Here is a 14,699-nt window from a genome sequence, read left to right as displayed (position 1 = left end):
AAGGAAAACATGGGAAAAAGTTGCCTCAACTGTATCAGCAAGTGAAAGGAAAAAAAAATCTATAAAACTCAAAAGCCCCCTCATTCTACACCATCTTTCTTCTGTGAGAGAAAACGGGGCTCCACACAGGGTATCAAAGACTGAGATCCCTGTTACCTCCGGTTTTTGCTCAAAGAACTCAGCATATTTGGGTGCTTTTTTTTTTTTAATCTCCCCCTTTCATTTATCGTCTCAGGGTAAACACTTGTGATTCATAAATGCCTTAGGAGTGAATCAGTATTCTCCTGTTCAAACCAGCAGAGGCCACATCAAACAATAGCCCACAAGGTATTATTAATCATTAAATAGGCACATAGGAGAATGCTCAGGCAAGGGACCCAATTTTCTTTTCTTTCTTGAAATTTTTTAAGGAAATAACAAAGAGCAAACCTTGACTTTGTGTTTTGTGTTTTTATTTGTTTTGTTTTGTTTGTTACTTTCCGTAAAAGAACCTAGTCAAATTCAAGACCAAAGGGGCAAGTAGTTTGGGTGGGAAAAAGCTCCTTCCTTTGGGGTCTTCCTTCTGCCATTAAACAATGGCCTGGATTTCAGATCATGGCACCTGCTGTCCTGGCATTCACACGTCCAAGGGGAATGGACGTTCTCAGCCCCGCGTGGCAGGTGCGGAAGCCTCTGGTAGCATCGCCATGCTGGCACACAACCCGGTGCAGCCTGGAAGGCGGGGAAGCTCAAGGCACAGCCGCTCTATCCAAGAAGAAACAAGTCCTGTCAAACATACTTCAAGTGACCATCCCACCCCAGTGGGGCTTCCCTCCATCTTTCTCTTCTCCTGTCTACACTAGGCTCTCTAGGCTCAACAATGGCCTCACTGGTAGATCGAAGGCACAGAAGTCCTAAAATATTAGTGAGTTAAAAATAATATTTCTTCTGGGGCGCCTGGGTGACTCAGCCAGTTGCGCGTCCGACTCTTGATTTGGGGCTGGGGTCATGATCTCATGGTTCACGGGATCGAGCCCTGCATCTGGCTCTGTGCTGGTGGTGTGGGTGTGCTTGGGATTCTCTCTCCCTCTGTCTCTGCCCTTCCTCTGCTCACACGTGCTTTCTCCCTCACAAAATAAATAAATAAACTTAAAAATATATTTTTTTAATGGAAAACATTTTTAAAAGGGGCGCCTGGGTGGCTCAGTCGGCCGAGCGTCCGACTTCAGCCCAGGTCACGATCGCGCAGTCCTGAGATCAAGCCCCACGTCGGGCTCGCTGCTGTCGGCGCAAAGCCCGCTTCTGATCCTCTGGCGCTCTCTCAAACACAAACAGATAGAATAAACAAACTTAATAAAATAAATAAAACTTTTTAAACAAAAAAAAGTTTTAATAAAATTTCTTCTTAGGACGGCCCTCTGATAAAAGGACAGCTGAATACACAGATAAACAATGGACCACAGAACGTGGATGGCCAGGAGTCCCAGGTCACACCAGGCATCCTGACACGATTGTTAACAGCGCGACCTTTCGCTCTCAAAAGTGACCCAGTCGGGACCGTAAACTCTAAGGTCACCTATAAGAACCCGCGGGCGCAGGCCTCAGACATGCATCTCGCCACCAATGGGATCTCACGTAAGTGTGACTGGATCCGGGGAGGGCCTGCCCACGTTTGCTCCTGGGGACCCAGCGTCCCTCTCCAGCCCTTCCCATTCCTGCCCTGCGGGCAGGGGCGGGGGCGGGCAGGGCCCGGGCTGGAGGGTGGCGAGCCCACACATCCTGTGTGCCAGGCCCGCACTGATGCCCTTGTCTGCGCCCAGAACTCCCCTTTCTGTGGGGCTGAGGCTTGTTCCAGTCATGCAGAGCAGGCCCACCCGACAGCCCACAGAGCCGCAACCACAGTACGCGGGTGGAAGGGACCCACTTTCCTGGCAGAGGAGGAGGAGCCAGATAGGTTTGTTTAGGTTTCTCTTGGTTCCACGGCCTGTGGGACTGACCGAATGAAGCCTTTGATTTTGTCAAATACTCGCAGACCAATTAGCCACAGTGGCTGTCCATCCGTTTCTTTGAAAACATTAACACCTTGTGAATTTTTTCAGATCGATGAGGCTACCCATCTTACATGGCAGAGATACACTGAGAGCAGTGCTAGAAGAGCCGAAAACTTACAGCATATTTGTACTACACCAGGCACGGTTCTAGGCATGTTATAGATCTTAGCCCTCACAGCAATCCTGTGAGCACTGTCTCCCCATTTAACAGGTAAGTAAACTGAGGTACAGAAGAGTTATGCCACATAGCTGGCGAACAGGCTCAAGCATGAACCCAGGCAGTCTGGCCCCAGAGTCTATGCTTTTTAGCCCACACTGCTATAGTTTTCCCTGAACATACAGAGAGATGTGTGTTCCACATTCCTAACAGAAATGATCACCAGGTCAGTCGACTCTCAGCTGTAAAACACTTGAAGTTCACAGAGGAAGCTGCTATTTAAATACGAGGCCATTTCGCCTCAGCTTTATAGCCCCCTTATCAATACCATCGGCGTCGTAAAACAACAGGTGTGTTGAGGTGCTCTATAAAAACGGGTGTTTTTTGCACTGTATTTATTTATACTTCTTTAACCCAGAGTGTCTGAGCAGGATGACTATATCTTTCTTGGTTACACAGAATCTTCCACGAGGGGCTGGCGTGAACAGAGCGTGAGGGCCGGAGAAGAGGTCAGCAGCGGTCCCTCCTCAGGACCGTTTGTGGCCTTCTGCACCCACTTGGGTGGCTCCCCACTAGACGGTCCTTCCCAGGGGTCTTCCTCTCATTTTCTTTCCCAGTTTTCCGGTAGGAACACTGATGTCCCTTCCAGCCTTTTCCCCCTTTCTATCTGCTGCCCAGCAGGGGCACCCGGCTGCCTGCATCTTACTGATTAACTCTACATCGATTTGGCAGATTGTGATTACAGTGGAATGGTTTGGGAGCTCAGTATCTCGCTCCTTCCCACGCACCTTACCCTGGGAATTGCTTTGTACTTTCATATTGCCATGTGCTGGTGTGCCTTTAATAACCATCAATAAAGATAGGCCTGGGAAAATACGGACAGCCACAGACTCCTCGAAATTCACCTGACTGCAACAGAGTAGAGCTGTCTGCAGGGGACAGCCCAGCTGTCCAGAGGTGGCCACCAGGAGTGGTTAAAATAAACCAACCCCTTTCATTCAGTGACCAAGGAAATTTTAGAAAAATATGCTGACCCTCTGAGAATTCCCCTGAAAAACCTATTTCCCCAAGTCAAAGTTCATTCACGCATCTATCCTCCAAATATTTGAGGGTGCCAGACGCCATAAGGAGGTCATAGTTTTTGGGTGTTTTTGGTTTTTTTTTTTTTTATCAGAGAAGCAATAGACACGAAGAATGTGGGCAGCAAAGGGGAAAGCTTTATAATGGAAACCTGGGATATTCCCACTCTGCACAGACGACCGGCATTTGAGTAACAGCAGAGATGGAAGTTAACTGTCAAAATAGGTGTGTAGTTGTGCCTGACACGTAGGAGGTACTCAAAAATAGTCACAGAGCTGAATTAAGTTAAACAGGCAATTGCGAACAGGACGGTTAGAGTCCCTGCCCGAACTACCTTGCTGCCATCACCCACGTCCAGTCGATTCAAAGAAAACAAGCTGGGACTCTGTCCTTCCGTGCAGCCAACAAGTAGTTCTAGACACCAAGTCTAGGTCCTTTCCAAGCACCAGGACTTTGAGGACAGGTGAAGGGTGGGTGCGGAGTTGACTCGCCACTGAGGACAAGATGGTCAAGCACTTGAACATGAGCGTTGGGTCCCTGCGTGGCTACGGAAGCCTAGCGAGACAGAGGGCACAGCTGGATGCGTGTCTCATACACGTACAGCTTGACAACCTCCTCCAGAAGCTGGCGACGCTCTGGGACTTTATCAAGAGCCCTTCGTCACTCAGGCAAGCCTGCCACACACCAGCAGAGCCTCCTGTCAGGCTTCAGTCAAGGCTGGCCCGTGGAAGTCCACCCCTGCAAAAGGAGAGGTTCCTTCTCCCCACCTCACAAACGCCTCACACGGAGTGGGGCCGAGGGGACCCCCAAATGCACCGCGGTATGTGGGTGGTCAGGGAGATGGAGTCGAACACTTGCTCCGTGGTCCTTTCCCTGGCGCAGGAAGGATTCCAGGGGCTCACCTCCCCCTGTGTTCTGAGCTACCCAGCCACCTCCTCGCTGGGACCGCCACCCGCAGGCTAAGCACAGGGCGGGTGTGGTCTCCCCACGGCCCTCGCCCCCAAACAATCCCGCTGCCTTTTCCAGGGAGTTTATGCTCCTAATACAGCAGTACAAACAGCACAGAACAAACTAGCTCCTGAGGAAAAGTGACGTGGGCCCCAGGGGTCTACAGGGCCCTCACTCACAGGCCCTGTTTCCCTCTCAGAAGGCTCTGGATGCTGAACTAAAAAGGAGCTCCAGCCTCCGCCCCGGGGGAGACTATGGTCATCGCCTTTTCCGTAACCTTTCCAGAACACGCTCCGTCGCCTTCCGCCTCTGTTCTTCTCCGCGCTCCCCACCACGAGAAAGGACACTTCCTCCTAGTTTCCCCCACATGCGTTCCCAAAGATGTGTCCTTCGGATTACTGATATTCTATACCAAGTTGACAGACCTCTCTTCTTCCATGTTCTGGAAATTGTATTTTTGCCTGCGGCTGAGAAAGCAAAGTTGGTTCTCCGCCCGCTGCTAAGCTCCCTGCCCCAGCGTGTCTCTCTAGAGGTACTATTTTCTAGAAAGCTTGCCTGTCCTATATCCCATGCCCCTTACAGCCCATGGCCTAGCCAAGGGTCTCCGGCACCAACCGCTTGAACGTTCTCGCCCTCCCCGGGCCTCCCATGAAAGTCATGCTAGTCTAGATTAGACAACCATAGATGAGGGCAAAATGCCGTAATGGACTAGAAAGTACCGTCAACTGTCCAGCAACTGTGAGGCGGGGGACAGTCACCTCCAACTCTGTGGACGATACCAGAAGGCCCCAACCATACTGGAAACCACCAGTCAAGCTCCAGCCTCAGTGACTGCCTAAACCATTTTCTCTTGTTTCCTGAACCTGATGTCTAAAAGGAAAATACACATGGCACGCGCAAATGCCATCTACCAACCGCTTGGAAAACCCATTCTTTTTCTCACCTTTCCCTCTGCTCAGTGTGACGTCAGCCACCCCACTCAACGTCTTCGTGCTCCCACATCACCACGGTATGCCTAGCGCCACGTCTCCTCCGGTCTTGATAGGAGCCTAGCGTTGATGAAGCACAGAGTCAGGGGTTAGATGTATCCTCCCTGCCCCCACATCTTCCTTTTAGAGCACAAATAAGGGCAACAGGTTGGCAGTTAGAAAAAAGGAGCAATTGCATGCGACTTGGCTTGGCTGGTTGACTGAGAGCCAGCGTGGCCTCTGCCCGTGGCTTCCTATCATCCCGGAACTCAGAAATCAAGATCCTTCCTTTTCCAGAGGTTCTAGGGTGATAGGCAAATCCGAGGGAGAGTCACAGTGCAGCAAGCCTGGAATTTAGCCACGCTCTGGGCTGGGCGTAGCCAGTCACACTACCCAAATCGCTCACTGTCAGGTAGTCCAGATGCTCAACTGGAAAATCCATGTTCGGTGGTGATGCTAGCCATTGGCTCTGCATGATACTTCCACAGGTTCTTACGGAGATATAGCGAGGCAGGTTTCTGGACTGGTGGGTAGAAAATCTGAGCCTCATTCTGGCTTTGCTATTTCCCCTTGGGGAGGCGTTGAACCTTGGGCAAGTCAACTACTTCTTCTTCGGCCCAATTATACCACCTCTCGGGTCCCTTCCCTTGCCTCCCCCAATCCTTTTCCTACAAGCAGCGAGAGGTGATGTGGGGATAATAATAATAATGAAGATTTTAATTAAAAATAGGTTGCATACATTCATTCTATATCACTCTCAGGCCCTGGGTTTTGCCTACATGGTTCTCCGGGCTAGCTGCATTTGTTATTGTTGCTGCCGGTGTTTATATTTTGGGCAACTGGATCTGACGTCACAATTTGAGCCAGCTATCAGCAAGCCAACCAAATGCATGTCCTGGGTTTCAAGGGGCTAGGCTTCATCCGACCTTCCTGAACCTTCCAGAAACCCCCTCAGGCACCAGCCCCAGTGCAGTTCTGAGACTTTCACACACAGGGGTGCAGGTTAGCGTCTGTGTGGCCCCTGGGGAACGCACTCCTTCGTCTCTGGGCTTGCAGGTTTGCGTCACCACAGCCCTGCTCAGAGAGCAAAGGCTGGAGAAAAGAGCCTTCCCACCTCACTGCTGCCACCGTGGCTGCCGTGCCTGAGCCAAATGTGGGAGTGAAGTCATTCCCGAGCGCCCTGCCCCCACCCCATTGGAAAAGGCTTTCTTGTCTACCATCCCCTTTCAGGGCCCATTGGGAAAGTGCACCCACACTTTGAGTAACTGGCTCACTCAAGTTTTCCAAGGGGGGGGTGAAGGGGGGGAGTGGCAGAAATTAGCCAGCGGTGAAAGCTTCCGCCTCCACCTCCTTCGCAGTTTGAGGGCCCAGCCTGACTACAAAGCAGCCCAGCAGTTTTGTTCAGAAGTAGCAACTTATTTTTATCAAAGATGGAATGCAAACTTGCGGTTGTTTCTAATGCCTCTTCATGGCAACCAGGAGTCTTGTCCCAAGCACGCCCGGATCCTCTTCTCTTAACAAACACTTGGCTTTCTTGCCTATCCCTTTCTCCGTCCAAAAATTGGGTGCACCAGTGCCTCAGAATTTAAAAAAAAAAAAAAAGGTTCTGGAAATTCAAAGTACGTTTTATTAATGTGTCTACTGTATTTCTTGTTTCAAATTTTTCTCCATGTTTATTTTTGAGAGAGAGACAGAGCGTGAGTGGGGGCGGGGCAGAGAGAGAGGGAGACACAGAATCTGAAGCAGGCTCCAGGCTCTGAGCTGTCAGGACAGGGCCTGACGTGGGGCTCGAACCCACGAACTGCAAGATCATAACTTGAGCCGAAGTCAGACGCTTAACCCACTGAGCCACCCAGGCATCCCTAATCGTTTTAAATCCAGGCTTTCGGGGTTGGTGATCCCAACTCCATAAACCCCACCCTAAAAGTCCCATGGACACAGGGCTCTGAGCTGGCTTCGGGCTCCCACTCTGGCCATACATTGCTGTAGAACCTTAAGCCAGTCCCGTGCCCTCTCTGGGCTTAAAGTACACAACCTGTACGTGGACATTGCCTCTCGATCAGTTTCCTCCGCCTTGCTGGGTCACAAGAAGCTTTGGAATTTTGCTGAAAGCTATGGATCCTCCCCTCGGGCAAAAAATTGATGCATTCATTCCTTGATTCATTCATTCAAAAAAGTATACACAAAGCGGGGCGCCTGGGTGGCTTAGTCGGTTAAGCGTCCGACTTTCGCTTAGGTCATGATCTCGCGGTTCGTGGGTTCGAGCCCCGCATCGGGCTCTGTGCTGACTGCCAGCTCAGAGCCTGGAGCCTGTTTCAGAGTCTGTGTCTCCCTCTCTCTCTGACCCTCCCCTGCTCACGCTGTCTCTCTCTCTCTCCTAGAAATAAATTAAAAATATTAAAAAAAAAAAAGTATACACAAAGCTACTGCCACACGTGCCTGTAGGCTTCATTCGGAATTCCATTCCAGGCACTGTTTTAGGCTCGGGGTAGGGGGTCCATCAGTGAACCTTCAGGTAAGAAATCCTGGTTGCGAATTTTGCTGTGATGAGCATACACGGACTCGTCCCTAGAAGGACCACATAACGATTCTAGATAAGGATCGTGACGCTACCCGTCAGGCAGATGCCAGGACACGCAAGCAGCGAGGCAGTCGGCCTGCAGGTGGTGCCCGGCTTCTGGCCCCTTCCCCCCGGGGCACGCGCGCCGGCAACCACGCAGCCCACCGCACGAGCGGCCCGGAATGTGTCGTTTCTGGGCACGCTGGCCCCGCGGCTCCAGAGAGACAACAAACCGCTCTTCTATCCTGGGCTTTCTTTTTCTCACGGTCTCTGAAAAGGCGGCGATCAGGTGATATGTGTGGGACTGCTCCCCGTGCAGGTGCAGAGCAGGTACGCAGGGGAGGAGAAATCCGCCCCGTGTGTACTCACTCAAGGCTCTTTCAATAGCCCCTGGCTCTTGGCAGGGCAGCTCCCTCGGTCGGCTCTGGCAGGCTGCAGGGAATCCGAGTGTGAGAAAGTCAGTCAAGCGGAGGAAAACGAGGGGGGAAGGAAAAAAAAAAAAAAAAAAGCTTCAAGTCCTCAGGCAAAATACCTTTTTTCTTCTCTCACTCTCGGTCTTTTCTGTAGCTTTTAAACCAAACCCACAAACCACGCTGATACCTAGGGACAAAGGGGAGTCTCCCTAGAGGCACAGTTATTTGTTTTATGGTTTAGAGCAAACAGGTGATGTAGGAAGCCAGAAAACTCACCCTTCGTGGGCCAGAAGGGGGGGGGACGGGCCCCTGGTTGTATTCATCCAGCATGATACAGTGGGGAAGAGTCCTCGTGTTTCGCTGCTCCCACAGTGGGATCAAAGCAGTGACCTCTGTTGATGAACAGGGTTCAATTTTCCCTTTGCTTTTGGGGGGGCGGTGGGAGGAGGCCAGAAATATAAAGGCTGTTCTATCTAAGAAGGAGGCTTCCAATCCCAAAAGTCTTCTCTTAAGTGTAGGAGCTTAGTTCCCCATTGGAGAAGGGCTGGAGAGAGGGTCAACTTGACCCTATCTTCCCTGACCCAAATAAAGATACTGAAACATTATACAGAAGTCTATTTGCAAAGAAACTGTCTTCTTGAATGGTTAGAGTGGAGGGCCAGACATTTCACGGGGTGGGGTTTTGTTTTTGTTTTGTTTTTTATTTGGCCCAGAGACAAATTCATGGCAAATTTCTGGTTGCTTGACTGACCTCTCTGTCCCTCAAAAGCTCTGTGTGTGTGTGTGTTTGGTGTGTAAGTTATTTGCTCATCCTACCAGCCTAAGGCCTCCTAAAGTGGGAATAAAAGAATTGCCGGTTAACTATTTGAACCACGAGCATGAGGCTGCTTCAGGCACTGCAGTGAAACCCTAACTTGACTATATTCAACATTCTCCATGCACCTTCAGGGTTCCAAATCCTGAGGAGATGACAGAGTCGGGGACAGAAAAGACTGTTAGGCTACAAGGGCCAGGGGGTGGCATACCAGCTAGATAATGAGGGCCCAACAGCAGACAGCAGTCAATGTCATAGCTGCATTTGGTGGGGGAAGTCACTGGCTCTCCTAGAATGGGGGTGGGGGGGACCTGGAAAGGGTTAACATGCTTCCCCGGGAAGGGTTTAGTGCCTTGGAAGAATCTGGGTCAGAGTAGTTATGCAGTTTTTAAAAGTCAGATGCTGAGGAGAGCATTTTAAGAAGCTTGCGAAGCCTGCACGGCAGAAAGGAGGGTAGCTTCACAGGCACATCACCTTTCACCAAGAGCGTTTCAAATACCCAGGAAAACGCCACTTTTTTTTTTTTTAGGCAACAGACAATTTTCTGTCATCACCACCTTTCCATCTGTTTAAAATAAGAAAGAAAAGTCCGAGCCCATTGGCCCAGGGTGCAGGTCAACAAAGGAGACATTGTTCACTCTTTCTTCAGAACATGATCAGGCAAAGCCCACTCTGCAGCGTGTTAAGAAAACACACACACACACACACACCACACACACACACTCACACAAAATCCCAGCGAGTAGCCTGAGGGGCAAGAGTGAGTAAACCAAGCCTGCAATGAGGTAAAGGTTTGGCGGCAGACTTGAGGGTTGTCCTGGAAGATGGAAATGAGGCTTGGAAGATAGATTCGCTCGGAGTCACAATGACTCTTTAGTTAGACTCCAGGTCCGGGGGGGGGGCGTTGCGTGAAAGGGCAGGCAAGTCACTGCTGACGTTGGGTCACTGGGCAGCGTACAGCCAACGCCCAGGTGAGCTGGTTCTAGGCAGGTGCTTCTGGGTGTCAGTCTGTCTACACCTGTCACTTAGGAACCTCCTTTACCAGCCTGAACCTCCTAACTGGGCTCTCTGCCTCTAAACCCTGCAATCCACTCTCCACACTTCTGCCAGAGCCATCGTTCTCAAGGAGAATCTTGATGTCCCTTCTCTATTCAAGAGCCTTTCATGGCTCTCCATTGTCCAAAGAAAAGGCTAAAGTCCTTTAGCAAGACATGTAAGGGTCTTGTGACTTGGCCTCAAGCCTTCTCCTTCAGTCCCTTCTTATAATCCTGCCTGTCAGACACCCTGGACTCCAGACCATGATGCCCGAGTAAGGACTTCAGGTTCCAGAGTGTAGACCTCTAATGCCTCCCCAGCCCCACGACCCACATTTCCAGGGCCGCAGTCTTCCCTATTTTCCAAGAAACAAAGCACAGGCCATATCCTCCAGGAAGCTTTCCAAGATACCCCAACTTATTAGTAACTTAGTTATCCTAAACCTCCACAGCATTTTACTTCGATCTAGACACACAGGTATCTCTCTGGAACCTACCAGAAAAAGAGACTGGGAAACAGATGTCAGCTGCACTTAATGAGTATAGTATCTCTAGGCTCCAGGCTTCCTGCGGGCAATAAATAAACACCGCGTTCATCCCTGTACCCCCCGGTCGACCATGGATAGCGTCGCCCATAAAGGTGCGGTTTAGTGTTTCCTTCAGGCCATCACCTAAGCCCGAAAGAGAAAGGAATCTAGTCATTAATCAGAAAATCAGGGTCCGTCTGATTACAGTCACCTCCAGGTGACTGTAAAGTCCTCGCAGCCCGCCACTGGGGCTCTCCTCCTGGCAATCCCGGGGTTTAACACGGGGCCTGGCACCGAGCGTGCGCTACAGAGTGAAAGAACGGAGGGGGCTTGCCCAAGGTCACCCCGAGTCCGGGAACCGCTGATTCTCACCCGGACGGGATCTGGGGGCACCGTTTACAACATGATCTCGGCGGGGAGCTCGGAGGAAGGAGGGAACGAAGTGTCTGAGAAATGCGTGCCAGGCCTCTGGCGGCCTCCGAGCCCGGAGAAGGGCGGGGAGGGCGCGACATCAANGGGGGCCGGAGGAGGGGGCCCCGGACACACACACACACACACACACGCACGCACACACACACCCCACACGCAGCGCGCGCCAATGAGCCCCGGCCAGGCGCAGGGGGCGGGGTTTTCCCAGGCTCGAGCACAGCAGCTGCTATTTACCNCAACGCGCGGACACACTGTGGGTGGAAAGGAAGAGGGTGGCGAGGGCGCGCGCGCGTCCCTGAGGCCTTGCCATCAAAGCCCCCTTGTTCATCTTTCATTTGAAATTCCATTTCCTTTCTGCCCAGTTGGAAATTATTCTGANGGGGGGGTGGGGGGGGGGGGGGGAGGAATTAAAAAAAAAAAAAGAACACCTTGCTCTGAAAAATCGCAAATGTAAGGTAGGAGGCATTTTGTCCTTTTTCTGCATGCGAAAGGCCTTTTTTTTTTTTTGCCCTTTTTCTGCATGATCGATTTTCATGATCTTCCTTCCCCCAATGTATAGAGTCTGAGCGGGAAATCACTTAGATGTATTGGTAACATACGCCCTTGCACACGTTCTCTTTTGTCCGTGTCCTCCTAAATCTTTTTTTTAAATATATTTCAAATGAACTTCTTATAAGTATCAAAGCAGCTCTACGACCCACGTGAAAGGAAATAAAGAGCAAAGACCCCGGCCCCAAAAGAAATAAGCTAGACTGGAGCAAAACCTGCGGGAAAATCCCCTCTAAAGCAAAGCCCAGCAGGGAGAACAGCAAAGGGTTAAAATCCTTTTGATTGACGTTGTAGCCTCCGGTGCCCCGGGCTCAGGCGCGCGCCATTGGCCGCCAGGCACAAGGCCTGGCGGCCAATGGGGGGGCGCGGTCCACGAGCGGTGCCGCGTGTCTCCTCCTCCCATTGGCTGAAAGTTACTGTGGGAAAGAAAGTTTGGGAAGTTTCACACGAGCCGTTCGCGTGCAGTCCCAGATATATATAGAGGCCGCCAGGGCCTGGGGATCACACAGGATCCGGAGCTGGTGCAGATAACATTGGAATCCCCCGTCTACCTCTCTCCTTGGTCCTGGAATAGCGCTACCGGTCACCACGTAGCCATAAGATATTCTAATAAACCCTCAGCACTTGCTCAGTAGTTTTGTGAAAGTCTCAAGCGAAAGGGACATAAACAAAGCAATTTTTTTGTGTGAAGGACTCCAAAAATAAAATTCTCTAGGGATAAAAAAAAAAAAAAAAAGCAAAAACCATCTATTTGCTGTCTACAAGAAACGCATTTTAGACTGGAAGATACCTTCAGATTAAANATTGAGAAAAATTCCTCTCCCCCGGAGGCTGCTCCCCCAGCCAGTGTCAACACGACACCGGATAAACCAAAGACAGCATCTGAGCACAGAAAGGTAAGGGCAGTACCACTATCTCTCTGCAGCCCTAAGAAATTAAGTTGGGGTTGGGGGGCTCCTTTCTTCCTTTCAACCCCGGGGTGAAATGGCAGATCCCATGGGAACTCAGGGCTCTTTTTTTATTTCTTTCCAGTCATCCAAGCCTATCATGGAGAAAAGACGAAGAGCAAGAATAAATGAAAGTCTGAGCCAGCTGAAAACACTGATTTTGGATGCTCTTAAGAAAGATGTAAGTGGGTAATGCTGCCTGGGTTTTTTTTTTTATTATTATTATTATTAAAACTAAATACTATTTCTCGGGTACTAAACGGAAACCCCCTCGCCGCCGGGACCCTCGGCGCTGGCACTGCGTTCTCTGAGGCGGGAGGGCCGGGCCCCTCCCGGGTGTAGGGATGCGGCGCCGGGGCGGTGGGGGAGGGACCCCAGCGCACCGCGGCGGCTGGCGGGGCTCTCACTTTCCTGCCTCGCCTCCTCTCCGCGCAGAGCTCGCGGCATTCCAAGCTGGAGAAGGCGGACATTCTGGAAATGACAGTGAAGCACCTCCGGAACCTGCAGCGGGCGCAGATGACGGGTGAGGGCGGCTTGCCTCGCGTCCCCCTCTGCGGGCGTCCCTTTCGCCCCGCGGTGATTTCTTCCAGACTTCCGCCCGTGGTTGTGAGAGGCATTCAGCTACATTTTACTGCCTTGGCTCACTCTTGCGTTCCCACGGTCTGGGGCTTATTTATAGCCACAACTCCAAGTTGTTACTGTTCCGGAAAGGGAGGGAGGGAGGTTGTAGCGGCGAGGGTGGCGGGCGGCTTGGCAGTGGAGGAAGCGGGTGCCGACGAAAAGACGCAGAACCGTGGCGGGGCTGGGGGTGGGGGGTCAACTGGCTTAGCACTCCCCGCTTCCCTATTACAGAAGGGGAAATGAGGCCCGGTTGGCGGGGACAGGGAGGGGTGGGGGTGGAGGGCACTGCCCAAGGTCACATCGCGCGCACGGAGGGTCGGGGGAAGTTGTGAGGCTGAACGGGTTAAAATGGAGCGATCCGGAATGGAGAGGAGCCGTCTCGGCTTCGGTCGCCAAGCTGGTGTGGAGAGCTGGACGGTTTTTCTAAACAACCGCCCCCTTAGCCGGGGGCAGTTCCGCGGGCGGGTGGTCAGGGAGGAGCCCCGCGGGGACCTCCCAGGGCGGAGGCGGTGGCCTCGGGGCCAGGGCCGTTGGGTGACCCGTCTGTCTCCTTCTGGCCCGCAGCCGCGCTGAGCACAGACCCGAGCGTGCTGGGGAAGTACCGCGCCGGCTTCAGCGAGTGCATGAACGAGGTGACCCGCTTCCTGTCCACGTGCGAGGGCGTTAACACTGAGGTGCGCACCCGGCTGCTCGNAAGGTGTTCGGCGGCTTCCAGGTAGTGCCGGCTCCGGACGGCCAGTTTGCCTTCCTCATCCCCAACGGGGCCTTCGCGCACAGCGGCCCCGTCATCCCAGTCTACACCAGCAGCAGTGGGACCTCCGTGGGCCCGAACGCAGTGTCGCCTTCCAGCGGCCCCTCGCTCACGGCGGACTCCATGTGGAGGCCGTGGCGGAACTGAGGGGCTCAGGTCACCCCTCCCCCTAAACTCCCAACCCCCTTCTCTTCCCTCGGGACACTCAGCAGGAACTTGGACGCTGGGAGAGAAGAGGACTTTTGTGATTAAGTGGTTACTTTGGGGTTTGTTTTTTTTTAATTTCTAAAAAGTTACTTTTTTGTAGAGAGCTGTATTAAGTGACTGACCATGCACTATATTTGTATATATTTTATATGTTCATATTGGATTGCGCCTTTGTATTATAAAAGTTCAGATGACATTTCGTTTTTTACACGAGATTTCTTTTTTATGTGATGCCAAAGATGTTTGAACATGCTCTTAAAATATCTTCCTTTTGGGAAGTTTATTTGAGAAAATATAATAAAAGAAAAAAGCGTGAAGGCTTTTATGTCTTAGAACTGATTATTTCCGAATATGTTAAAAAAAAAAAAAAGGTTCTTGGCACAATTTGGATTACGGGTAACCTGAGAATTCAGTCATTGGCTCTTTTGTTATTAAAAGAACGTGTTTAACAATCCATCAAACCTTTTACCAACCCTCCATGAACTAAATTCCACTTACTTTGCAAGACTTCGTCTATTATGGCCACTCTAATCAATTTGTGGTCAATCTCCTAAAGGATTTCAACATTTTTTTTTTAGTTGCAGTTGGGTAAGTCATTCAGTCTCGGTTCTCATACTGGCTCCCCTGAAGAAGGTTGAACCGGACTGAAGTCATGAAGTTAATC

General features: G+C 51.3%; 1 protein-coding gene and 1 long non-coding RNA gene across 5 annotated transcripts; one reads left to right on the top strand and one right to left on the bottom strand.

The window, feature by feature from the left end:
• Positions 1 to 435: 435 nt before the first annotated feature.
• LOC144223582 (uncharacterized) lies at positions 436 to 11,013 on the bottom strand. Of its 4 annotated transcripts, none has more exons than XR_013332755.1 (5): positions 10,904 to 11,013; positions 8,433 to 8,548; positions 8,113 to 8,175; positions 5,159 to 5,264; positions 436 to 1,299 (listed from the first exon to the last, which is right to left on the bottom strand). It is a non-coding gene; the product is annotated as an uncharacterized LOC144223582 (long non-coding RNA). The 4 variants fall into 4 exon arrangements; XR_013332753.1 differs by lacking the exon at positions 10,904 to 11,013 and adding an exon at positions 10,502 to 10,793; XR_013332756.1 differs by lacking the exon at positions 10,904 to 11,013 and adding an exon at positions 10,502 to 10,793 and having other exon boundaries at positions 436 to 744.
• A 116-nt stretch (positions 11,014 to 11,129) lies between these two features.
• On the top strand, positions 11,130 to 14,352 carry HES1 (hes family bHLH transcription factor 1). The gene is given in 6 exon segments (XM_077754513.1): positions 11,130 to 11,158; positions 12,288 to 12,405; positions 12,542 to 12,637; positions 12,892 to 12,979; positions 13,642 to 13,769; positions 13,772 to 14,352. Coding segments are annotated over 6 exon segments (663 nt in total). The 3' UTR covers positions 13,976 to 14,352.
• The last annotated feature ends 347 nt before the right edge of the window (positions 14,353 to 14,699 follow it).

This window comes from Crocuta crocuta, unplaced genomic scaffold (assembly GCF_008692635.1).
Source record: "Crocuta crocuta isolate KB4526 unplaced genomic scaffold, BGI_CrCroc_1.0 scaffold70, whole genome shotgun sequence".
Lineage (NCBI taxonomy): Eukaryota > Metazoa > Chordata > Mammalia > Carnivora > Hyaenidae > Crocuta > Crocuta crocuta.
Note: the sequence above shows the minus strand (reverse complement) of the source record. Positions and strands in the feature narration are given on the sequence as shown.